The sequence below is a fragment of the Denticeps clupeoides genome, chromosome 17, assembly GCF_900700375.1.
Source record: "Denticeps clupeoides chromosome 17, fDenClu1.1, whole genome shotgun sequence".
NCBI lineage: Eukaryota > Metazoa > Chordata > Actinopteri > Clupeiformes > Denticipitidae > Denticeps > Denticeps clupeoides.
In genome coordinates this window covers 10193173-10218506 of record NC_041723.1, presented here as the reverse complement: position 1 = coordinate 10218506, position 25334 = coordinate 10193173, and the positions used below count along the sequence as shown (strand labels likewise).

At 43.0% G+C, this 25334-nt stretch overlaps 4 protein-coding genes across 6 annotated transcripts; 1 reads left to right on the top strand and 3 right to left on the bottom strand.

Moving 5' to 3' along the window:
• Window positions 1-11: 11 nt before the first annotated feature.
• agbl2 (AGBL carboxypeptidase 2) lies at window positions 12-8102 on the bottom strand. 3 transcript variants are annotated; one of them, XM_028959284.1, is made up of 21 exons: window positions 7797-8102; window positions 7660-7723; window positions 6733-6855; window positions 6297-6479; window positions 6075-6182; window positions 4885-5035; window positions 4128-4767; window positions 3800-3942; window positions 3412-3571; window positions 3214-3340; window positions 3029-3129; window positions 2783-2895; window positions 2324-2390; window positions 2131-2244; window positions 1982-2056; window positions 1756-1860; window positions 1550-1625; window positions 1275-1418; window positions 856-996; window positions 610-742; window positions 12-464 (listed from the first exon to the last, which is right to left on the bottom strand). In XM_028959284.1, exons 1-21 carry the CDS (start codon window positions 7830-7832, stop codon window positions 314-316), a joined length of 2955 nt encoding a protein of 984 aa, XP_028815117.1. In that variant the 5' UTR covers window positions 7833-8102; the 3' UTR covers window positions 12-313. The 3 variants fall into 3 exon arrangements, with proteins under 3 accessions (XP_028815117.1, XP_028815115.1, XP_028815116.1); XM_028959282.1 differs by having other exon boundaries at window positions 300-742; XM_028959283.1 differs by having other exon boundaries at window positions 300-742; window positions 1284-1418.
• Window positions 8103-8328: 226 nt separating this feature from the next.
• fnbp4 (formin binding protein 4) lies at window positions 8329-15549 on the bottom strand. The gene is made up of 17 exons (XM_028959290.1): window positions 15389-15549; window positions 14696-14773; window positions 14466-14596; window positions 14161-14335; window positions 13891-14038; window positions 13703-13811; window positions 13047-13379; window positions 12745-12946; window positions 12543-12643; window positions 12316-12420; window positions 12106-12239; window positions 11055-11212; window positions 10707-10969; window positions 10091-10226; window positions 9794-9999; window positions 9412-9569; window positions 8329-9162 (listed from the first exon to the last, which is right to left on the bottom strand). Exons 1-17 carry the CDS (start codon window positions 15504-15506, stop codon window positions 9069-9071), a joined length of 2649 nt encoding a protein of 882 aa, XP_028815123.1. The 5' UTR covers window positions 15507-15549; the 3' UTR covers window positions 8329-9068.
• A 522-nt stretch (window positions 15550-16071) lies between these two features.
• Window positions 16072-18470, bottom strand: lrrc10 (leucine rich repeat containing 10). Its single transcript, XM_028958735.1, has one exon. It carries the CDS (start codon window positions 17511-17513, stop codon window positions 16632-16634), a length of 882 nt encoding a protein of 293 aa, XP_028814568.1. The 5' UTR covers window positions 17514-18470; the 3' UTR covers window positions 16072-16631.
• Window positions 18471-18997: 527 nt separating this feature from the next.
• Window positions 18998-25303, top strand: cnot2 (CCR4-NOT transcription complex, subunit 2). The gene is made up of 15 exons (XM_028958237.1): window positions 18998-19135; window positions 20553-20678; window positions 20794-20866; window positions 21123-21270; window positions 21391-21558; window positions 21685-21764; window positions 22026-22148; window positions 22255-22379; window positions 22596-22713; window positions 22840-22996; window positions 23077-23138; window positions 23572-23621; window positions 23790-23890; window positions 23993-24137; window positions 24376-25303. Exons 2-15 carry the CDS (start codon window positions 20565-20567, stop codon window positions 24460-24462), a joined length of 1551 nt encoding a protein of 516 aa, XP_028814070.1. The 5' UTR covers window positions 18998-19135; window positions 20553-20564; the 3' UTR covers window positions 24463-25303.
• The last annotated feature ends 31 nt before the right edge of the window (window positions 25304-25334 follow it).

Sequence of the window (25334 nt, the reverse complement as noted above, 5' to 3'; positions counted from 1 at the left end):
AAAATCTTAGGCAGCTTCAAAACATTTTAATATCAGTGAGCATATATAATATACAAAGATACGGCATTAATTACATTTTACATACAATAATTGCATAATTTCCATTGCAGTGAGCATAGCTTTGGTTTGGCCTGCTGCTGCTTAAGATTAGTTAGTGTGGTACTTATCCAAAAACCCAACCTAGGACATTCTGGCCCTTTCTACACCACTGTTTATGAATTAATTTGGCTGCTGGTACCTTGTGCAGAACAGGTGTACAGTATACCTATTTATACATTTAGTTTGGCCCTGAGCTTGGGAAAGGAAACAGACGTTAGGACACTTGATGCTGAGTAGGAGTCAGTTTGCTGCTTGTGGGCCTATGTTGTTGGTAGGAGCTCTGCAAAAATGTGCCCTGGAGGGGACTAGGGACCCGAGGAAGCAAACTTGTTTTTCTGTCATCTGTCAAGGGCCCCATGATAAACCTGCAGAAAAAGACATAAACTGTGACATCGCTGGATTAATTTCAAATATATATTCCAGTTAATAAATATATATTCCATATAAATAACAAGTCCAGGAGTTCTGAAACAATCTAAATCTCTGCCTGGTTTTGTGACTTCACTGAACCTTTTGCCACGAGGGTCCATAAGGGTTAATTTAGGCGAAAAGTGGGAAGTGCCTTGTCGCACTTCTGGTTCTGAAGCAGAGGCTGTGTTCCTTCTCTCCGAATCACTGGATAAGAGAGTGTCTGTTTGTAAACCTAAGTATGAACACAAATATATAACCACAATTATATTCTACACACATTTCAGCCTCATTAAAAAAATTGTAATAAAGAAAGTAAACCTTTCAATTAATCAAATGAAACATTACCTGTATATCCATCCAGCCCATTGTGAAATGTTTTAATTCCAGTGCTGCTTGCAGATTTGGCTGCAGGTGAATAATATCTACTGACAAACTTTATGGTCCGGTTCTCATTGTCCTTCCTGAGCCTCTGGCTGTACCACCTGACTGGTGACAGATGTACAGTGCATATTTTCATCTTAAATTTTAATTTCAATAAATTCCCAGTTCACTATTGAACTGCAACACAGTAAATTAACACTGTACATAATATTTATTTATTAATTAATAAATTGCTTACTTACAATTTCAACAGCTGCTATATTACATAATGCCACCTCATATATCTCAGTTTACTTTTATGCCTGATAAATGACCTAAGAAAACTCCCAAGTTCCTACAAACTAGAAGCAGGAATTTGAAAACAGGTTCTGGTGACTTCTTACATTGCTCACGTTGTGGCTTTGTGTGTGAGTTGAATGACACAGAGAACTGTCTCATTGGCGATATCTGCATGAGAGGATACTCCTTGGCAGCAGGGACAGGGAGCTGGACTGGCACATGGTGGTGGCGTGTCCTCGCTACATTATCTTTGCAGCACGGGAACATTTACATTCCAAGGACAAAAAAAAAATCTCCGATTATCAAATTAACTTTACAGACAAACTGTCTATAGCTTTTATATACTGCACAATTGATGAATGTACTGTAACCCTTCTACCTGAGGCTGAGAGCAGTCTGGAAAACGGTGAGGCCGAGTTCCTGTCTGGTGCGGTCATTACCTCCAGGTAAGAATCCTGCAACACAGTTAGAGCTGCCTATGATATGCTAAAATAAATGCTTAAAGATGATGAACAGGGCTACTGAATATTCTAACATCCCACAAAACAAAAACAAAAAGTTTTATTCTAGATGATCTGGAAGCACCTTCTTCGGCTCTTGCTCCCACAAAGCGAGGTGACCAATCACACCAATTCGGGGGGTGGGATGGGGAATCCAAGATCTTACGGTCTGACTTGCAATCCTCTCAACCTATAGCACATCAGAATATTACTTTAACATTGAAATATTACACAAATATTCTTAAATTTCTCCTAAACACAATACATTCATCCGGTTTTATGGCAGCACAAGAAAGTCTGCTCCTGTTTACCTGTTTCGTCTTAGTCTTAACTGTGGCCATTTTTTCTGGAATCTTGTCCTTTATTGTCTCTTCACTAAAAGGTTCCTACACAGAGGGATATAGATTAACACTGTTTTTCAGTGTAACTCTTAGTGAAATCTTAAATAGATCTCACTTACATGTCTAAATTTTCCATGTATTTGGGTGTTCTTAGATTCTTTGTCCTCTACATGAACCTGGCGTGATCTATTTCGTTCTTTTCTGCTTTTCAGTGTTTTTCTCTTGTTGTGGCTCTGCAGAAAACAGAATGTGTTCATGAGGTAGTTTTAAATCTGGTCACTCACAACACACAACAACTCACTCACAACATACCTTATCTGATATATTCAGTAAATGAGCTGGAAGGCCATCTGATTCAGTGCTATTGGAACCACTTGTGCTACAGATAAAGGCAGAAATATGATTATTCACTCGTATGATTACTCAGTTTTTCCAATTTTGCGCCATCGTAATATCATAGTTACATTACATAGTTACTGTTAGAATAATATATTGAGGTTGCTTTACAGTAAACTATTAATTAGTTATGCACATTGAATTATGCAGCATGCTACAAATGCTACATGTGGGATCAAAAGACAGAGTTGGCTTTTCTGAGAAATTACATTATCAGAAGATAGTACCAAACTTATTAAAATAGAGCGATGAAATACCATGAGGAAATGCAAGCACTGAGTCATGATCTGCAGAGATCCGTCTGGATGTATTCAATGCTCATATCTCATATTATTACAATGCAATAAATATGTTTCTTGGTGAGAGAGTTATTACCTGGACTCAGCATCAGACAGGTCTCCAAGATGTCCATCCGAGTCATCCTTGACCAGTTTCTGCTTCATCTCTTGTCTTTGTAAATCCTCCAGTTCACTCAGACAGCGGCTAATCTGAGACAGAACGTGTTCGTTTTTGGGCTTATTATAGCTAAAAGCGCCACCATTTTGAAACAATGAACATTCTCCTACACAATTTATAAAAACAACTACAGGAAATTAGAGAACATGAAGTTCGACTAGGTACCTTGGTGGGATCAGGGTCATAGTAGTCCAGGAGGGTGTCACAAAAGTAGTAGCCCATTGATTTGAGATCCCGAGTAGTGAAATGAGTACCTGACCTACCACCTGGAGATTGTCATAATAGGTTAAAGGTCAATGTATTATTATGCTCTATAATTGTCAGGCAGCTCTCTGAAACATGGTTCTTACCCAGTGTGGAACCCCCAAACGTGCTCTCCATGGTATAGCTGTGCTTAATTCCCAGTCGCCACATGACTACACGGCCTGTACCTTCTTTGCTTTTATGAACTTTAAATCTGCAGCTCCTGAAGGAGAACTGGGGGGCAAAGCAGTAGAATGTCAGGGAATTATCAGTATCAGCACAGCAATGAACAATGCACATCTCACCTTGTCAGTCGCATTCTTGCTCATCATCAGGGCAAAGACGCGGTCCTGGAACCGAACCGATGCTCTGTCCTTGCTCTCACATCCATACATAAAGACGTTATTTTTCCTGCTGTGGCCATGGAAGTCACAGTACAGTACAACATCTCTCTCCGTCAACAGCCTGGCAATTAAAATAGCAACAAGGACACCAGACATTACCCTCTTGTGTAATTCAAAACCAAAACCATTATGGCCACCCATTACTCATTAGTCTTTACCTTTGCTGTAATTTAAAACCAACCTTTCATGCAGTTCAACTAACCAGTGTCTCCAGTATCACAAATTAATAAGTCTCCATATTGAATGATATTTTAACCTGTCTACCCAAGATGCACTGCCTTTACAATACCGTTTAACCATGTTCCGAGTGTGCCAGATACATGGGAAGGCCTCCCGAAGGAGACTGTGGTAGTTGCGGTTCAGGTCACGGCCAGACAGAGAGCAGCGGTAATTCCCTACCACCACACCGTCAGGATTAAGCATGGGCACTACCTTGAAGAATGAGATGGACATGATGTTAAATATGTACTGTACTGTTGTAATTAATGCTTGTTAATATCTTCCTTTCTGACATAAAAAGCATTGCCAATGAGTGTGGTATTATAAGGAAACAGGAAAACATTCAAACTGAAGTGCAAACTGAAAGGCTATACTTGCTTTGATATAAATGAAATTACCTTGAAGACAAATGTCTCACGGAGCAAGCAGGCATCTGGTGAGTCACCTAAAAGGAAGTCCAGGAAACCTTGCATCATCCAGGAGCTGTTGGTCTCACCGGGGTGCACCCGAGCGGTCACCACCACTGCCCGCTTAGCCCGCTTCTGCTCCCGGGTCATGCTGGGAGCGGTGACTGTCAGTATGTACACAGCGTTGCCAGCCAGGCTGCGGCAGAGCACCCGGAGCTTACAGTAGCCAGCTGTGGTTGGCTGACATGCCACACGCTGAAGGTAGTGCTGCAGGTCAGAGTAGGTGTATGGGTAGCAGTGGGCCAGGTAATAAGTGTCACCCTCATGGGGGAACTCCAGAGTCCAAGTGAGGGAGTACAAAGCCTTGCCATCCTGGCTGCCATTGTTACGGTAGTACTTGATGTTGGCACCCACACGTTTCCAGCCCTCACCTTGCTCCTTAGCAGCACGCTCAGAGTATAGGAGTGGCCGCATACCGGCATTGTACAAGCTGTTGGACTTGAGAAGGTTGATGATGGTGAAGCGATACGTGACACCAGCCTTCACTTTTTTTACCCTGAAGTAGAACCACTGGGTGTGCTTAGTAGTGTACAAGTCATGACGCAGGGTCAACTCATACTCATGCAGACCACTAGGTTGAAACAAAAGTTCAAAATGTATTAAAATAAAAAAGCTCTCAGCTCTTAAAACACATGTATTGCATGCACAATATAAATGTTCCATCAGTTCTAAAAGTATCATGACTTACACTTGCACTGCCTTCTGAAGGTTGCCACTCTCAAACCGAGACTCAAATTCCAAAGCGGAATCCCTCTGACCTTTGGCACAAAATGTGGTAGTTTTCAGTGGCTTTCGACTGCCACCCACCCGTGACCCAGTGAAGTACGGTGTCTTTGTGGCTGCAAATATGACCAAGACATAACATTTACAGTATTTTTATCAGACGCCCTTATCCAGAGCGACTTACAATCAGTAGTTACAGGGACAGTCCCCACCTGGAGACACTCAGTGTTAAGTGTCCTGCTCAGGGACACAATGGTAGTAAGTGGGATTTGAACCTGGGTCTTCTGGTTCATTGGCGAGTGTGTTACTCACTAGGCTACTACCACATAACACATTTCTGAATTAGGAAAATTTGAAAAAATATATATATTACATTTCCTGTATCATCAGCACATATTAGCTCATCTCCATTTAAAGCTTACTTCAAAGCCGACAGACAAATAGGCTGCCCCAGTTCGTTGATGACCCAGGCATGCTGATACATGCCAGATACTTTCTAGTAAGTGTCCTGAGCAATTTAAACAGTCACACTGAACCCACTAACCACAGACTTCTTCACCTTTCTCACCTCATTTGAAATATCACACCAGTAACAGCTAAACCTCATCTTGGTAAGTAACCTTACCAGCAGAGTTCTCCTGTTACTTAAATGTAGCTCCTCTTCTTTATTTAACATTCTGTATACCTTCCCTCTTCACACGTTAACATTTGCTGCCTTTTTCCTGCAACGTGATTTTAACGTCTTTAGTTAGCTTCAGTGTTTCTCTCTGATGGTACCTGTTCTCCAGAGCTCACTGCTTCTCAACCTTGTTCAGGATTATTCTGTTTCTGTATGATCTGTGCTCATGTTCAGTTTCAATAGCTTCCCAACTAATATTATTCTGCCTGTTTAAAGCACAGACTAATGAGCGTGGATGAGGTGAAAAAAAACTTCCCGTGCGTCTTCTTGGTGGCAGAAGAACGTATCAGGTTCATGACCTTATTCCCTGGTTTCTGAGGTATCAGTGGCACTGCACCTCTCTACATCGAATCCACTGTCAGCATCAATGTTTTCATTCCCCCACTCGTCTCAGATGGTCATTGTGGTGTGGTACGTGGTGGTGAGTCCTGATGCTACAATTTTAGGAATTAAAAACCAGATGCTTTGAGCAGTACCTGAATCAGAGCAAAAAACGATATTTCCCTTTTCTTCCCCAACTGCCATAGGTGTCCTTTCATGGCCTGTGAATTGGTAGAAGGGCTCAGCCTCAGGGGGGTCCCATTCTGTACACCAGAAACATTAAAATATTCAAAGAAAGACAGACAGACATCTATATTCAGCATAGCCCTCAGAACTGAACGTAAGGACATGAATAGAATTGGATGTAATTTAAATACCCATGTGCCGAATGTTTTCTTTGATGACCTCACACTCAATGGGCCACCGCACAGCTGGGAAGGAGCTCAAGGTGGACGGAACAGCAAAGAGACCTAAAGGCTCCCTGAGTCGTGGATTTGGGTGGCTCCCATTAATATCAATAAACAGCTGTCGGGTTCTGAGAGCCTCTTTTTGTAAAGTGTCTATGGGTGACATAAGTGCACAAATTAGCATAAATGCATTGTACACAAATATCTTCAATTAATGGCACGTCTTATTAATAGTTATTAATAGTTATTACAGTTCATTACTGTAATGGCACAGTAAAATAGAATTCCGTACAATATTTGGTCTAAATGTGGCATAAATAGCTTCAGAGACAATAAACCATGCATATCAAGACATTGGACAGTCAACGAAAGCATGGAGGAGATAAGTCATAAAACAACATCTCACACAGCGTCCTCTCAGGCTCCATCTCTTCATCCGTCTCGTTGCCGTCCGGTGACTGTATGCCTGTGAGAAGGGAATCACGTCTACCTGCCCACCTCCCCGTCCGGAGAGGCGATGCGCTCCTGGCTGAATAAAGAATATTCATTATATCAAAACCAATACCCCACCCACTGTTCACAAAGTGTAGACATAATGTGGTGAGCAACTACTGGGAAGTTATTTACATATACTGGCCTTTATTGAAGCTATTAATGCCCTTAATGCCATATATATATATATATATATATATATATACACATACACACATACATACATATATACAGTACAGGCCAAAAGTTTGGACACACCTTTTCATTCAATGTGTTTTCTTTATTTTCATGACCATTTACATTGGTAGATTCTCACTGAAGGCATCAAAACTATGAATGAACACATGTGGAGTTATGTACAAAAAGTGGAGACCTGGCCTCCACAGTCACTGGACCTGAACCCAGTCCAGATGGTTTGGGGTGAGCTGGACCGCAGAGTGAAGGCAAAGGGGCCAACAAGTGCTAAACACCTCTGGGAACTCCTTCAAGACTGTTGGAAAAGCATTTCAGGTGACGACCTCTTGAAGCTCATCGAGAGAATGTCAAGAGTGTTCAAGCAGTAATCAGAGCAAATAGTGAAGAAACTAGAATATAAAACATGCTTTCACTTAATTCACCTTTTTTTTGTTGTTGTTAAGTACATAACTCCAATGTAATCTACCAATGTAAATGGTCATGAAAATAAAGAAAACACATTGAATGAGAAGGTGTATCCAAACTTTTGGCCTGTACTGTGTGTGTGTGTGTGTGTGTATAAATATATAAATTACAACCTCAGATTCAAGAGATCCATTTGCAAATGAGAACAATGGCGTAACACTGTACCGCTTAGACCACCTACCAGTAAAAAGTCCATAGTGTCGGAGGTGCTGCAAAATGAACCGCTCGTACGGGTCGCCGGGCGCCTTGGGGTGGGGGAGAAACAAGTTCATTCTGTGGCTGAAGCGCAAGAATCAGGCGTCGGCGCGGAAGTCTCACCTGCACTGGGAGGTCGCTTCTCCACGCGGGACACATCGTTGGGCGAGTTTTTTTTTTTTTTTTTTCCTCCCCTTTCACAGCCGCTCCATCGTAGCCCCACACTCCCCACAGCTAGCCGGCTAGCGTCTCGGAAGACAGCCGCGACGCGGACTTGATCGAGCCGAGGCGTCTTCGGACTTGTCTACTTGCTTACCCGAGGACGTACGAACACTGTCGACCCCACGCGGGGGTTCGGGCTGCTTTCTGCGCGGAACGCCTGTTCCCAACACTGATTTTTTTTTTCTGCAGCGGCGTCCCTCGTCTCTTCTCCTCTTCTTTTTTTTTTATTTTTGTAACGTGGTTGCCATGGAGCTCACACGCATGCGGCGCCCATTGGGTGCTCGGGCGGGGCGTTTAAAATCCATACGCGCCATTAACCAAGCACGGCGTGGTCAGAACGTAGAATTGCGTGATGAGATGTGATGGGCCTCGAATACTTGGCAATGAAAAGTGGCCACGGGACCCCTTTTCTTCCCAAATTACACCCAACCAGTACCAAAAGCAGGCACACACACTTTATTACAAGTGGCAAAATTTTAATCACTATGTACAACATAAAAAAAAAAAAATGGCATTCCCCATTTGAGTACAGTAATGAAACACACAAAGTTTAAGACACGCATACAAAGTACTGTTCAAGGGACTGTCGCAGCCCATTGCAACTGGACAATCACTGTGCTTAACACAAATTCAAAAAAAAAAAAAAAGTGACTTAAGCTGTGGGGGGAGTAGTACACAGAATGAATGTTGTTTAAAATGGTGGAATAAATTGGCACATTTGTAGATTTTTCATGCAGTTCAGTAAAGACTGAAGCACAGGACAGAACAACTTTATATTTGGGATGGTGCATATTATAGACCTTCTGTAAAAGAAAGCTGTATGATTTAACAGCGGTTTTACATTATTAAAAAAATAAAAACTACGATCTCGTCAGCAGTGGGTGAATAATCTTGACATAAATAAATAGTTTGAGCCCAGAACAGTTCAAAGGAAAGCTCAACAAGTGGACAATGTTGAACAAAAACCTAATGTGCTGAGTATGTTTTAAATATGAACATCCTCTGCACCTGGAGAAGTCACATGACCAAAAAAAAAAAAAAAAAGCGGCCTGTGGCCTGCTGCACAATTATTGTAAAAATTCTTACATCCTTAGAAAACATTATGTGTGGCTTATACATGGCATGGAAACAATGTCCATGGATCGTCTGTTTCCAAGCCATTTAAACCCAGCGTTACGAACTCTGCATCATCTTCCTCTTCTTCAGGAGACGTTCCCTCCAGTCGTCAGGGAGGACCTCGAAGTTGGCATTTTTAACAGCCTTCCCTCTGCAAGTATATTATATAAAAAATAAATAAATAAAAACAGTCAGGCAATTATCTAAAATTGGCAATTTGACCATGATGACAGTAACACACAATGGCACAGAAAATATACATAACCCATCTACAATTAAGCTTAAATAGATTAGAAAATACCAAAAGCACAAATGTAAACTTGTGTGAAACTGATTTATTCTCAACCTTACACCTCAAACATAAAAATATACAAATTAGGGGAGAAATCAGAAAACTCACGACAAAAGCTGCTGCTGTTTCCACTCTTCAATACGTCTGTTGTTTAGCTGATCCCGGTCTTCATCACTGGAGCTGGTCTTCTCTTCTTCATCCAGCTCCTTCTGTATGCTCTGCCACTTCTTTACCAAAGACGGCATCTTTGTCTTGCTCTTTTTTGTCTGCAAAAATTGGAACAAACGGTGAGAAATTAGACCTAAAAGTTAGAGTCTCCTTGATGTGTACAGAGTATGGACATTAAATTATTTGTGTACAACTCTGGTAAATATTTAGCGGGCTTGTTACTTGAATCGTATTATTTTACACGATTAAACAGCTCACTTAAAGAACTAAGTGACTGCATAAAATTAATCTCATATAAATAAAATCTTTAGAAAAATAATACCTTTTCCTTTTTGGGCTTTTTGGTCTTGTCTACTAATACTGCTTTAGCTGGTGCTGTAGGAAGGACAGCATTAGGCTGGGCTGCCGGGAGTGGAGGCTGAGTGGGTGGAGCTGGCGCCGGCGGAAGAGGGGGTTCTGTTGGGTGTAGTGAAGCTGCCGTAGCAGCAGCAGATATTCCCCAGTACGTATTTCCAGCCATTACTTGGGCTACAACAGAGGGGGAAATGAGGTCTTGTCACTACTGGTGGCTCACAGGCCATTTCTCAGAGTCGACATATTTTGGCATCTTAATCCTGACCTGCAGTGGCAGTGGTCTGGGTGTAGAGGATGGGACTGCTCCCGATGGTGACAGCTTTGCTTGACTGTCCTGAGCCTGGGGCTTTGCGTTTCTGCGCTTTAGCTGCTACACCAAATGAAACTGCTGCCTCTCCAGCCTGAAGGAGAGAAGTACAGGCATAAAATCACATATCCAAATAATGGCAACAGCCACACAAAGTTACACAAGCTCTCTAAATGTTCTATAATGAGCAACTGTTTAGTGCAGATTTAGGGCTTGTCATGAGTTCTACCTCTTTCGAACCATGATTATTTCCACGTGACATCCATACTGTGCTGTGGAAAGTTCTCTCAAGTGTTCATTCTGTAGTTTATTCTGAAAACATCAGAAGCTGCAAAGTGGTTCCACTGAAATGTTGTTAAAGAAGTGGACATGTCTCTTAAATCAATACGGAAAAGTTTGAAAAATAGTTATTGTAATTGCAGTTATGTAACAATGTTGGATGTCTTGTTTGAAAGTGAAAATTGGACAAAAAGGCCATCTGACTTATAAACTTACCAGTAATTAAGAAACTGAAACTTAGTGCATGATTAATGTGATTAGTTTTAGTCATGGTAATTAACTGGAGATTACTCACTTTACTTTCCTCAGTACCGGGGGCAGGTGGCTCTGCGTCGTCATCCTCCATCTCCACTTCTTCGATCTCTCCATCGTCACTCAAGGGCGGGGGCGGTGGCGGGGGTGGGGACTCTGGTGGGGGAGGGGGAGGTGGGGGTAATTCTGCTGGGGGAGGAGGATCGTCCGGTGGCAGGGGAGGCTGTGGTGGTAGAGGAGGTTGAGGGGGTTGGGCCACTGGCCAATACGATGCCTGGGAAGATGAGATGGACGAGTAGGCTGTTCCTATTCAGGGAAACATCAGAGAAACAATTTATATTAAATGTCTCTGTTTACTAAAATACAATATGAAAACTAAATCTATACTGACCCATGAGACCACTGGTAGATGTTGACAGTGCTGCAACCTCCACCTGGCTGCTGCCATTGGACTGTCCGTTCTTGGCCTCCTCCTCTTCCTCAACCACTGGGAAATCCCACTGCGATGCACTGGTCCGGTTGTTCACATAGAAATACCGCCTGTGTTCTCTAGGAGGTGGAGAGACAAACACACAGCAGCATCTCAAAATCTGTGCTCACATCTGTCCAACTATGAACTTTGGAGCGCTATGGGCGTCTCTACTGCCCCACTGAGCAGTGAGACATGTAGAGGCGGTTTTGGACCGAAAACAGCAGCCAGATTTGAAAGGGTGGAGGGTGACTAAACCCACCTTGTTTTTCTTTTTATTTCTTTTTTTAAGTTCAAAAGCAAAACTAAAAAAAAAAAAAAATTAAAGCAAAAAAAAAAGAAATCAATTCCCAGCAAATCCTGAAAAGCTGATTGGTATTTTTCAGGTTGACTCTGTGGACATATCAGTGTCATATTCATACTCACACAGACAAGCACACACTCCCCCGAGATGCCGACTGTGGGCACCATCAGCATGGGCGGGGGGAGCACAGGAGATTTTGTACATGTTTCATTACATCAGTGATGCACGGAAAGACAAACAGTAGAGGAAAAAAAAATGAAATAGAATTGGTCTGACCTGTACGTTTCCGGGTCATGGCACAGTCTTCACTTTTAACGGATGCACCCCTGTTCCACGCAGTCACTCTGTGTCGCCCCCAAATCCCAGCAGTGGGGGGCAGAAGTCCTGAAAAGTGCAAAGCTCTCGCACGCGCAACCACCTCTCCTACGAGCTACCACAGAACCCTGTCCTCACACCCTGTCCAGGGCAGGACAGTCTAAGGGTTCCTCTCTGTTTTCCCTGGAGCGGACAGGCTGGCCCTTTATAGACACTCCCTTATGGCCGCTTTGAGTCTTTCATAAATCCATTGTTCGTTGACACCCCCAAAACACACAAGTGACCTCGGCAAGTCTGGGTTTTTATTCTCAGGGGGGAGGGGAGTAAGACATGTGAAAGGTAAGGAGCCCGTACCTGTCCCAGTGGCAGGACCAGCCTTTAGGGGCGGCGTTAAGTTCATAATGTTTAATGTGCTCTGCAGCCTCTTGTAGTCGGCGGCGGAGGTAGGTTCCGTTCAGCGCGCCTTCTCGCCAGTCTGCGATCCTTGTCTGACGGTAACGGAGAGAAAGAGGGATACTTACTAAACATGACGCAAACGTCACCATGAAGAGCTAGACTACTCACCTCTGTCTGAAGCAGCAGAAGCTGAAAGTTTGAAATGTCTTTTTTGTTGATTCCCAAGAACTCCATTTTACTGGATAATGTGTTTGCAAGTTCTCCTATTTTAAACTGGAAAAGATACAAAAAAGTTACATAATTATTGTTGTGTATGTGCATAAAACACCTGCATGTGAGGTACTATCTGTACAGAATTTCACATCAATGTGAGCGAATTAAAAGCATGAAAGAACCTTGAGGTCTGCAGTCTCTTCATCCTCCTTTGGTGGTAATTTTGAGGCAACCTTCTCCCCCCGTTCCTCTTCACCTGCCTTGTCGACCGTTTTGGAATGTGCTGGAAAGCATATTTTTCAAGGTGGTCTAAATAAATCCACTTTTTGATGAATATTATTTCATGGAATATACAGTAAAGCTAAAACAACATTGTAACCTCACCATTGTCTGTGTGTTCTGGGGTGTCCCATCCGGCTTTTTCAGAACCTCGGCTGTTTGAGTCAGGGCTGGCTGTGCGAAGGAAAGTGGTTTTCCACTTGGTCTTTTTGGATAGAAGACTACGAGCTCCTTCCTGACTGGCCTCAGAGCAAGGACTAGATCCTCCAGCACTCACATCACCCTCTTCTAAGGCTCGGAGCTCAGCCTGATATTTTGTAAAAGCAAGCCATAAATATTACATTCATATACAGAACCAAAACTAATATTAAACCTTTTTTTCAACATTTTAAAATAATAGCCATCACCTTTTTCCGTTCCAGTGCCAACTCCAGTTCCATTGTGTCTTCCTCTGCCTCATCCTGTTCTCCCTCGGAGTTCTCCGCAGACTGGCTCCTGCTCTGCTGGTTGCTCTGTGAGCCGTGTTCTCCCTCGCGCAAAGCAGGTGACCCAGTGGCCTGATTCTCCTCGCCGTCAAAGTCCTGAGTGTCCCCCTTGCCATCCGAAGCGATCACTCTCTTTCTCCATTTCTCCTCGGCCTCCTTCACTTCTGTTGGTATGAGCGGAGCAAGAAGAGATGCGGCCACACCTCTTCTCTCCTCCTCCTCACTGGTCAAGGCGACCACACTCTCGATGACTTCCTAAAAGTCCAGACACACATGGAATAAGTCACAGGCGAAGGGCATCTTTTTCTTTATAGTATAGCATCCAAACAAGTTATTTTATTTCAGGACTACATGAACTACATAGGGGTTTAATTGTATTTATTTACTACAAGTCTGCATACATTTCAGTTCTGGAAGAACTTGTGTATATATTCAACAGATGCGATGAATCTTAGAAGTCCAGTGATCAAAGGAGATCACTCATTTACCAGTTGCCTTTATAGTCCGGAACATGCCTTACATCCACTATAGTTAATCTTGGTTCAGAATTAAATTAAGATCTCTCAAAAGATACTTGCCCTCTTTTTTGCCTCTCTCTTAACGTTTGGGGTAGTGGCAGCAACGGCAGATTGTTGCTCTGGATAAATCCCTGCATTCTGTGAAACGCTGCTGCCATCAACAGAAGAGCTGTGAGAACAAGGCCACACAGTCACAAATGAGGCCGTAAATGAATTTGAGTTTATATGATCAATTCTTGTGAAAATACCTGTCAGCACTCTGCTGAAGGCCCTGCACTTGGTCAGCAAGGTAGTGGGGCAATTCCCAGGCAACTTCATTGGTCTGAGTGTTCCAATAGTAATAACAGCCGGTGTTTTCATCCCAAACCTCCTGCCAATCTCCCATTTCAACACCAACTGCAAAAGAATTTTACAAAAACACACATAGATATGCGCACACTCAGTGGATGAGCTCGGTCATGAGAAAATACACTGGCCTCAAGTCCCAGCGGTGTGATTTATAATATGGCATCTCTCACCTCCTGCTAGGGAGTACTGGGTATTGTACTGGAACTCTTGACCTGGTCCATTCTGCTCATGGCCTTGTTGGTCAATTTTGGGCTCCGGACGGGGAGGAGTGGGGGCTGGAGCCGTGGCGTCCACAGCAGCTCCATCGGAGGCCTGACCGGGCTGTGTTGTGATGGCATCAATCTCCTTCATCAGAACAAAGGGAAAGGCTCACAGTGAATTTACGCTGAACTGAGTGATAAAAGACAATCTGACTAAAGAAAAAGAAAAAAACGAATTTTTAATGATGAGAATCGTTGCATTCTTTTACACTCACCGCCATAAAATTTGCTAAAGTGCTGTCTATGTCAGCCGGCTGACTGTTTTTCAGCTTGGACGCGTGGGACTGGCTGTCCACTCCATCTTCTTCGTCGCTGTCTTCGTAAGCGCCGAGAAGGGAAAGGCCCTCTGAACAAACACAAGACATATTCATTACGTACAGACTAGGTTCTGTACCCTGAATGGGCTAATAAAGGGCGACATTGGGGGAAACAGAAGGCAACTCACGCGTGGCCTTCACAGCTGGGGTCTTCATTTCTGTGGTTATATCTCTCAAGCCTCTTTGCCCGTCACCCTCTTGCTCATCTGAAGGGGAAACGTACCATCGGTTTATTGAATTATTACTGCCAGGAAACCCCATGCAGTCACACGGACAATCGTACCATTTCCCCCCCTTTGGTGCCACTGCCCGCTTACTACGTTTAATCGATTTTGCCAGGGACGGATGTATTTTTCACGTGCTGTCCGACATTTGATCTGTTAAAATGTTGTGTGCCTGTTTCCTCAGACGTGCTCGAACAACCCAGAGATCCAGCAAAAAAAAAAACGATTTCGGCACGGACATCGGGGCTTGACTGCTGCTAACAAAACAGCCATCGTACTCGGATGGGGGACGAAGACGCACGACAAAGTAGATGGATCTTCATGACTGGCTCCGTTTAGAAAGAGAGAGAAATAGAAAAAAAAAGAATAATGCTAGTCACAGGGACTTGTTTTAAATCAGATCGCATTAAGACGCGAAACTACGCTAAACTGAAATATGCTAAGCTAATGCTAAGCTAAGCTAACAGAGGGTAACGTGGCGGCTGACAGACAAGAATATTCTAGGCCTCCTCTGCGTGCCCACAAAATCACACGTCATTTAGACATGGATCTAATAAAAAAAAAAAAACAATCAGTCACTTCTCGTCGAAATCCTACCTTCCGAGGCGGAGCCGAGACCCTCTTCACGCGTCCCGGACGTTCCACTGCGCGGTCCCGGCGGCGACAGCTGCAGTATTGTTCTTCGGCCAGTTCCCGTGCGACTTTTCTTTCCCATCGCGGCTCGTTCCTCGCCACGAAACTGGGCCCTGGGCGGGCGGCGAGTCCGAGGCGGCGCGACAGGGTGCGCTCGAGTTGCGCAGCGGCCGCGTCGATCTGTATATCAAACACCTCACACACTCGCGGTGGTTTATGGTATGATGGTCTACAATCCTGCTTCGCCTGGCCATGAATTTCTGCGTAAATTGTGCGCAGCCATAACGTAAAAAAATGGTGGAATTTGTTTTAGTTGCGCTCAAATTAATAGACAAACATAACAATGATGGGTAATGTACTGTTTAAACTATTTATCCTTGACTCCATGTGTTTTTACATGTCGATACAGAGAAATTTCACGTTTGATGACACAATATTTCATGGTGTGTAATGTTTTTATTTAAAAGGAACACCAACTATTTCATTGTGTCATTAATATAATATATTATATGTATTCCCCGTAATTATGACAATTACATATGTATTAATGTATATAGCTCTAGTACATGACATGAAACATTGTACTCATTAATATTAATGGTTGATTTTGAGATTTTGTATCATTTGATGCAAATTTAAAGGCTTGCTGCTTTCAGTAGAGGTGAACATTCAGATGTCTGAATTGATCTCTTCATCGATGGTAACTTGAAAGCACGTTGTAAGTCGCTCTGGATAAGGGCGTCTGCCAAATGCCGTAAATGTAAATGTAAATGAATTGTAAGAATAGTCTCATAGCCGTTTCCCAGCATAGCCCTGGAAAACTCGAAATAATTATAAAAACCCATTAAAAACCATACATCAGAATGGAGACCCAAATCTGTCAGATGAAGTATGCATAATTCAGGATGAGAGGTGGATAGCTAGAATTTAGCAATCTATCATATACATATTCAAGCAGGTGTTAAAAGGCCAGAGTATTGACTTTAAAAACCGGCAAGGTCTGCACAGCACGCTGAAACCAAATACAGTTGTGTAGTGCAAATCTGGAAAACACGAAAAAACTCATCAAACAAATCCAGACATGCTGTATGACATCATACCTAAGAAATATGGATATAAGTATAATAAGTACAACATCATTTAACCCTGACATTCATCAGTAAATTAACCATTTATTTTTCTTGCATCTTGCATGAAAAAAAATGTGCTAAATAATCTTTTCTAAGGGCACATCCGGACAAATATCAAGTGAGCCCTTCATGTCTCTTGGTTTTAATTCATTTCCTGCAAGCTTTTCTTCTGGTTCTCCAGAACACTCAGCAGCCGCCTTTCCGCCATCTTCATCCTCGTCGTCATCAGAGCTATCTGCCCAGCGGCCAACTCTCCTCACGCCTTCTCCGACCACGGGAGCATTTACACAAGGGTTGTGGTCATATATAATTAGCTTCAGCCCTTGCAAATGAGACAGGCTAGGGAAGTATCGAATGCGGTTGCGATCAACGTCAATTACCTCCAAAAAGTGCATCTTCAGTAACACTGCTGGAAACTCAGCCAGCAAATTGCCTGCCAGCCAAATGCTCCGCAGCTCCTCCAACAGGCTGAGGTCAGAGGGCAAGCTCTGGAGCTGGTTGTAGCCCAAGTGAAGTGTTTTGAGATTGGGAAGCTGGCAGACTACACCGGGGAACGTGGTGAAGCAATTGGTTTCCAGCCACAGGGTTTTGAGCTCTGTAAGGTTGCTCAGCTCCTGGGGAAGGGCGCTCAGTCGATTGTTCCCGAGGTAAAGAATGTTCAGCTGCGGCAGGCTGCACACAGCGAGCGGGAGCTCCTCAAAGCTGTTGAAGTCAAGGGCGAGGAGCTGAAGCTTGCACAGACTGTGCAGGTCTTGTGGCAGGCTCCTCAGGTTGTTGTCACTCAGGTAGAGCTTATTTAACTCGTCGAAGACGCTCACCCTCCCGGGGAGGCGGCGCAGCTGCCGGCTGCTCAGGTCCAGCGTGCGGTCAAGGGGCATCTCCTTCAGGTCGCCCACCAAAAACCTCTGGCAGCGTTCTGTGGGTACGAAGGCCACAACACCTCTCAAGGCATTACCCATTCTAATGACTTCCACCAACGCAGGAAAAAATTCTCCTCATACTCCTGGTGTCATTTTGAATTTCTGTTCGTGTTTAAAAAAGTCCCCCTGTACAAAATCCGCCTGGAAAAGATCCTTCTTCAAAAGGAACGGTCGCGTAAAGGAAAAGTGTTAACCACCCCAGAAACCTGCAGCTGAGAGTCCTTCACAGAAGATTAGACGCCACAGTTCATTACTCCTCTCCGTCTTGTGAGCCCTGCAGAAACCTTTGTCTCGTGAGCGGATGATGAAGGGGCGCTACACCCCTCCCCTCTGGTCTTACAGGCTGCCTCTTCATCCACTGTACATATGCTACACACAATATCGTACGTACCTTAACAAGCACAAACCCGAAATCTAACTTGTACCGAAACACTTGTCTCTAAGACCAAAGCGCAGATTCAATTGTTCTGTCTTTGAAACTAGGGTGGTGTTCAGGTGGGTGATTTCCAATGCCAGAACACACACTATATGAGCCATGATGTTACTTGATTTCCATCGGTCATAAACAATGAGCAAATCGTTTGACGTTTTCTGGTATAACACATGAACACTGACCCAACTCCAAGAATTTCCACGTCTCCATCATGCATTATCTCTGACACTCTCATTAGGACTATTTTCGAAATGAGATAAAAGACGGGAACTTCTGTTTGTTATCTCACAAGAGCCACTACTGGACTTTCATTCCATCCATACTGATAAGACTGTTTTTAGCAGCGTGACCACTCATAGCACAGCGGCGTACTATGAGTGGCGTCCTGGTGGCCTGGACACAGATAAGAGTCACAAGGTGGGTAAAATACGTCTCGTCTTTATGTTATGTAATTCAATAAACTTCAAAAATAAATAAATAAACGAATTACTTTGTATAATGAATAGTACAAAATTAGCCAGTAATACAAACATTATAATTAAAAAAAAGGGTGGTACCCTAGTGGGTAACACACTTGCCTATGATCCAGAAGACCCAGGTTCAAATCCCACTTACTACCATTGTGTCCCTGAGCAAGACACTTAAACCGGTGTCTCCAGGGGGGGTACTGTCCCTTAACTACTGATTGTAAGTCGCTCTGGATAAGGGCGTCTGATAAATGCTGTAAATGTACATTTACAATTAACACTTTTTGTTCAATGTAATACATTTCTTAAGGTAGTATGTGCAAAACAATCTTTTTTAAACTAAAAGTTCAAACTCAACTAAATGGCCTCGTTTTTTTTTTACCAAAAGATGGCAGCATAACAACAAATATAAGGTAAGGGTTTATTTGTTTTATTTGTAAAAACAAATGAAAACAAAACGTTATAGTCAGTCGTATTTATAAAAAAAGAGTAAATGTTCCGTCAGGCAAGCCAGGCCCATGAACCTCCAACTGTCCTCGTGTAAAACTCATTTTTTTTTTTTTTAAAAACCGAAATACATTTGCATTTTGCTTCGGCCGCGGTTTCCCCCCTGACGCGCAGTTGCGGGAGAGAAACTGTCGGACGGGGTAGCACTTAGGCCCGAACCGTCGGGGTCAAAGGGTAAAGGCCACTCACCCGGGACTCACAATTGTAGGCTACACGGCCATCTTGGATCTACGAGAAGGAGGCGAATTAATGCGGTGAGTGCGCGCTCCCCGTTGCCTTTTCGGCATTTTAAACGCGTTTGGCTGAGGCGGCGGGAGCCTTTGTGCCGGGGGAGACGCGTGGCTCGTATGGACTTGCCGAGTGGGCATTCCCGCAGCGTGGGACGGGGGGAAATGAGTGGGTTTTGTTTGAGGCGCTCGAACCTGTTCGCTCGCTAAGCTACACGGGTGCTTCCTTAAAACACGGCGCGGCCTGGCCAGAAGCGTCGGCGGCGTCGCTGGCTTTGGCCGGGCGAACTGCCCGCGTTCGGCCCGCCGGAACGGAACGCGCGTTTACCGAGCCCCGTCGGTACTAGCACGCTAGTCGGTACACCTCGGCTCGGGACCCGGCTGGTCGGCCAGCCTCGCGTCGCCGCTTCCAGGCGTAGATCTGGCGGGGCGGTGCGAGGCGACGCGTGTGGATCCGCTCGGTGTCTTTTAGGCGAAAGACGCTCCAGCGAGCGGCCGGATAAAGCACATCTGGAGTTGCGGTCTTGCGTTAAAGTTCGTTGGTGTTTTTTTTTTTTTTTTTTTTTCCCCTTCCGTGCGGTTTTGAGGCTTTTGTTGACTTTGTTCAATAGACCAAATAACTCCACAGCCTTGTGCTTGTGAAGCTTGCTCTGTGCTTGAAGCCACCTCTGGTTATAATTTTTCACAACCCGCAATTATGACGGGGGGATGGTCATGTACACGTAACGGGTCCTGCATTTCAGAGAGCGATGTTAGCCGCCACAAGTCGAATAAAACAAGCCAGGCGGGTAGAAAGGCCGCTCGTTTCGCGCAACGTTCTTTAACTTTGGACATTTTCAGGTGTGTTTCAGCTCAGTGAATCCCACGCAGCGGCTCGCCTTTAACGCAGTAGGTTTGATGGCACCGCGTTAGCCGTCGCTAATGCTAAAGCTACGCCGTCTGTTGTTGTTGTTTTTTTGTCGAGTTGTGTTTACGCGCAGTTCGCGTTTTTCATCCTCCTGCTCTCCGTCACGCGTGGAAGCTGCACGTCAACGTTTCCCCCCCGATTTAACCGCGATGCTTCTCCGCACGTAAACTGCTATTTAAGAGCAGGGGTGATGTGGTACTTTTCCACGAGAACAAGTCGCCTTCAATCCCACTGCGCGCTTCGTGAACCGTTCGAACTTCTGCAGTTTGCCTGAAATAACAGCAATAAACTGTAACCTCAGGGCTTTTCTGGAAGTGTTTTTTTTTTTTTTTAGAAGACATTTTGGTTCTCTGTTAACTACAGTAGATATTTAATGGTGAGTTAATGAGTAATGTGCTTGTACAGGTATTCTAAATGTAAATCTTAGGCTATAGGTAAAGTGAACCTAACTCAGATGTAGCCACAGGTGTTGAATGTATACAGCGTCTACCGATAATGAAATAGTGATGTCCTGTAACCTTGTATTTAATATTGCAGGTGACAAACGGCATGTTCAGTGCTACCAGGCCGAAGTTTGTAGAGGGGGTCGAAAGTGTCGACTACCCTGATGATAGCATATATTATGGCCAGCCGTCGATGTTCCCACATCGGTCGGAGAAAGACGTAAGTACAACCCTATTTCTCTGACCATATCGGTTCTGGTTCTGGCGAAATAATGAAATTGCACTCACTGTTGCGAATAACCTAGTGTGACTCAGAACTTTTGTGCTTTGTTTAGTTGCTGGCGTCTCCTTCGCCGTCATCGTCAGGTCAGCTGTCACAGCTCGGTGCAAGTTTATATGGACCACAAAGTAAGTGCTCATTTCTACCAACTTGACTGCAAATCTTGAGAATCATAGATCATCTCCTAAAATAATTGTGGTGCACTGATGGGACATACGTAGGTGAATGTGTAATTTGTGACTGATGCTCCAATTTAAATGTAGCTTAAAAAATATTGACATAATTAGTATTTATGATAATATTGTTTCTTATTGCTGTTAAGGGCTGATTGGATGTGTGCACTGACACAATGTCAAAATCCCAATTTTTTATTTTCTTCTTCAGGTGCACTAGGCTTTTCAGTAAGAGGAATGAGCAGTAACACCCCTCAGCTAAACCGTAGCTTAACACAAAGTGTTCAGTTACCTAACCATATTACTCCAACAACGGGAGTCCCGACAATGTCCCTTCACACTCCACCTTCGCCCAACAGGTAGGTGTACTGATCCAAATTCATGCTCTATATGCATATTAGCTGGTTTTGTGTCAGTAATTAGCTGGCGAAAGTTGTATACAGTAGATGTCTTAATGGCTTTGTTTGTGTGCACAACAGAGGGATACTGCCCATGAATACCAGGAACATAATGAACCAGAGCATGGGCATGACTGGCAGGACCAACAGCATGGGCAGCTCAGGCCTGGGCAGTCCCAACCGGAGCTCCCCCAGTATCATATGCATGCCAAAGCAGCAACCCTCACGCCAGTCTTTCACCATAAACAGGTTTGCTGTCACACCATTTTTATTGCTTCCATGAGATTGCCAGCAAACTATACTCCATGGCAGATTTAAAATTGTAAATATCTTGCCACTACTGGTCTTATTAACATTATGCTTTTTTTGCAACAGTATGTCAGGCTTTGGGATGAACAAAAACCAGTCTTTTGGATTGAACAGCTCATTGTCAAGTACTATCTTTAATGGAACAGGTAAGTTTCCATGCATTATTGTGATCTTTTTTCATTACCTTTTTTCATTACCTTTTGAGTAGCCTTGCATTACACAGTGTGAAAGTTAATTTTTTTTTAAAAGTACATTTATGCTGTAATTATTTTCTATATATGCATATATTATTATACACACATATATACACACACACACACATAATTTCTATATGTCTATCTATAGACATTACTTATTAAACTCACAGTTTGCAATTCAGTTTTGCATTATTCTTTGAATTGTAACAGATGGGAGTGAAAATGTGACAGGGCTGGATATTTCAGATTTCCCAGCGCTGGCCGACAGATCACGAAGGGAAAGTACGAACCAACTACCAATGCATAATCCACTGGCAGGGAGGGCTCCATACGGTAAAAAAAAAAAAAACCCAGAGCTATTTGTCAGAGCTGCAAACAGCCTGTTGGACATCCTGTTTACATCTTACTTTTTTTTTTTTTTTTTTTTTTTTTAATTCAGTCGGTATGGTCACAAAGCCATCAAGTGAGCAATCACAAGACTTCTCCATCCACAACGAAGACTTTCCTGCATTACCTGGCCCTAATTACAAGGATGCTACATTGACTTCTGATGATGGCAAATCGGTAGGTACTTCTAGTTGCCCCAATTCTCCTTTTATTGGACTTGAGGGAAAGAATGTTACTCATGATCTGGAATCCCAACAGTTTTTACGCCATAATCTAACATACCTTATGTCACTTACACAGACAACAGAGTAAAATTATTTAATTTTTTTTTTTTTTTCACTTAGGCACATAAAAACAGTGTAATTATGCATGATCCTTTTAATAATGTATTAGACTTTGAATTCGTCTGGCAAGAACAGTTCTGGAATAGATGGGCCCAAGTTCCCTGGTGATAAGACTTCATCAACACAGAACAACCAGCATAAAAGGGGCATTCAGGTTCTACCTGATGGTGAGCTCTATTTAGCTTTCAGGCACATTAACCGTTTTGAAAAATCTTAAAGTGAATCGGTTCTGTATGGATATAGATGGACTCTGAATAATTTTTCACTCTTTCCTTCTGAACCACCCTGAACAGGTAAGGTGACTAACATTCCATCTGGCATGGTGACAGACCAGTTTGGGATGATTGGACTGTTGACCTTCATACGAGCAGCTGAGACAGACCCTGGCATGGTGCATTTGGCGCTAGGGAGTGACTTGACAACACTGGGACTCAATCTAAATTCTCCAGAGTATGTTTTATTTCTCCCTCCCACCTTACTGCACTGTTAAACATTTTAAGAGAACATTTTGCTTATATTTATTTTCACAGAAACCTGTACCCTAAATTTGCCTCCCCGTGGGCATCTGTCCCATGTCGTCCACAAGACATTGGTAAGCAGCTTGCATCTACCTAGTTCATCAAAGAGAAACCAATACAATATCAGTACATTTGCACATTTACATTAATAAAATTACTATTAGGTCATGGCTTCTCTTGCATTTGTAATCATTTAGTGTTTTTTGTCTCATATTTTAGGGAATAAACATAATTTATTCAATGGAAAATGTATGGGTCAGTGTCTATACTGTTTGTTTGTTTTCATTTATTTATTTATAATATATAATTCCTTGAGCAATGGAGTCCCCTGAAGAGCACTGGTTTTGTCAGTCCTTTTCAGGCAACCAATCAAATGGGAAGTTAGTGGTCATATCCCTAGTGCCTTGCCAGCGGTTTTCTGCCAGAGAAAAACACTGTAGACACACATGCCCTAAAAAAGCTATCATAAAGTAGCATTTTTACAAAACATGAATATATATTTTCCAGACTTCCACGTCCCATCAGAATACTTAACTAACATTCACATAAGGGACAAGGTAAGTTTAATTTATGTCCTATTTATGGTTTTATGAATGTTTGAATTTGTGCAGTATTTTGTAATTTGCATCTATCAAGGACTATCTAAATTCACAAGGGTGAAGCTTCTGGTTAGTTTAATTAGGTTACTGCTTACAAAACAGATCTGCAAATTCTTTCTTCCACAGCTGGCTGCAATAAAACTGGCACGCTATGGAGAGGACCTTCTCTTCTATCTGTACTACATGAATGGAGGCGATCTCCTACAGCTTTTAGCTGCAGTAGAACTGTATGTTGTATTTTGTTAACATTTCTTTTACTAAACATTACCATTATTCTGTCTGTATTCAGCTATGAATTTGCCACTTTTCACGATTCACTTGTGTTGCAGATTTAACCGGGACTGGAGGTACCACAAGGAGGAGAGGGTCTGGATCACCCGAGCACCAGGCATGGAACCCACATTAAAGACCAACGCCTATGAGAGGGGAACATACTATTTCTTTGACTGTCTTAACTGGAGAAAGGTAGCTAAGGTAAAGTAATGTTTAAAGATATGGAAGCAAGGTGATCCTATGTACCTAAACCAGAAAGGAGATGTATAAATAAGGAACATAATTATTTCTGAATGTGTGCAGTCCTATGATCTCTAACTTGTACTTAATTGAACCTCTGGCATATAGCATGCTTGTCCATATGCTTGTTGGTTTTAGGTTATCATGTGGATAACCTGTCTGAGATCACACATATGTGCATGTTCATTCTGTTTCACAGGAGTTCCACCTTGAATACGACAAGCTAGAGGAGCGACCACATGTCCCAACGACCTTTAACTACAACCCAGCACAGCAGGCATTTTGAGAGACTTTTTTTTTTTTTTTTTTTTGCTTCTGAGTCCCAGCTGGTCACAGCACAGAACTCGCAGAGTTCATTCTGGTTTTTAAGTCCCCCCTCCACCTATTTGAAAATGGACTGCAGGAGGAAGGGGTGGGGCTGCTGCCACAGAGGGAGGGCCCCTGCCTCACAACTTCCAAGCTGCCGAAAACATCATATCTGCCCTCTCCTCTTCCCTTTTTTTTTTTTTTTTTTTTGCCCCTCTACCCCTTTGTTTCGTTTAAGCAGGGTCTGTTTTGTTTACGCTTCAAGTCAGAAGCATATCTGGTCAAAAGCCGGAGAACTGAAAACTGACTGTACAACATGCTTCAGTGGCTGAACAAAGGTTATATGCTTTAGTTTTCCAAAGCGTACAGAACTGAAAACGCCACCGCCAAGTACAACAATGTGAAGAAAATACGGGGAGAACACATGCAATGTTCATTCTTGCACTACTTAGTAATAAAAGAACACAACTGTGTGTCGTTTTCTATATGGAAAACACTCTTGTTCTTTTGTCTGGATGGACTGGTAGTTTTTTTTTTTCCCCCCCTGCCATTTTAAGTACCGTATTCCTGACATTCCTTCGGTCTAGCAGTTTTGCCCTAGCATCATTCTCATAATGGGCACACCACCTGAAACTACAAGCCTGACATGAAGGGACAGTTTTCTTGCAGCCTGTCCACAGTCGTCAGCAGGGAATTTGTGAAATCACCAAAATTCATTGTTGCAGAATGGATGAACATTTTCCAGTCTTTGTTACAATTTTGTAATAAATGTGTACATTTTTTTTATTTTTGGACATCACATAAATAAAGATATGTATGTATGAATGTGTATATAATATATATATATATATA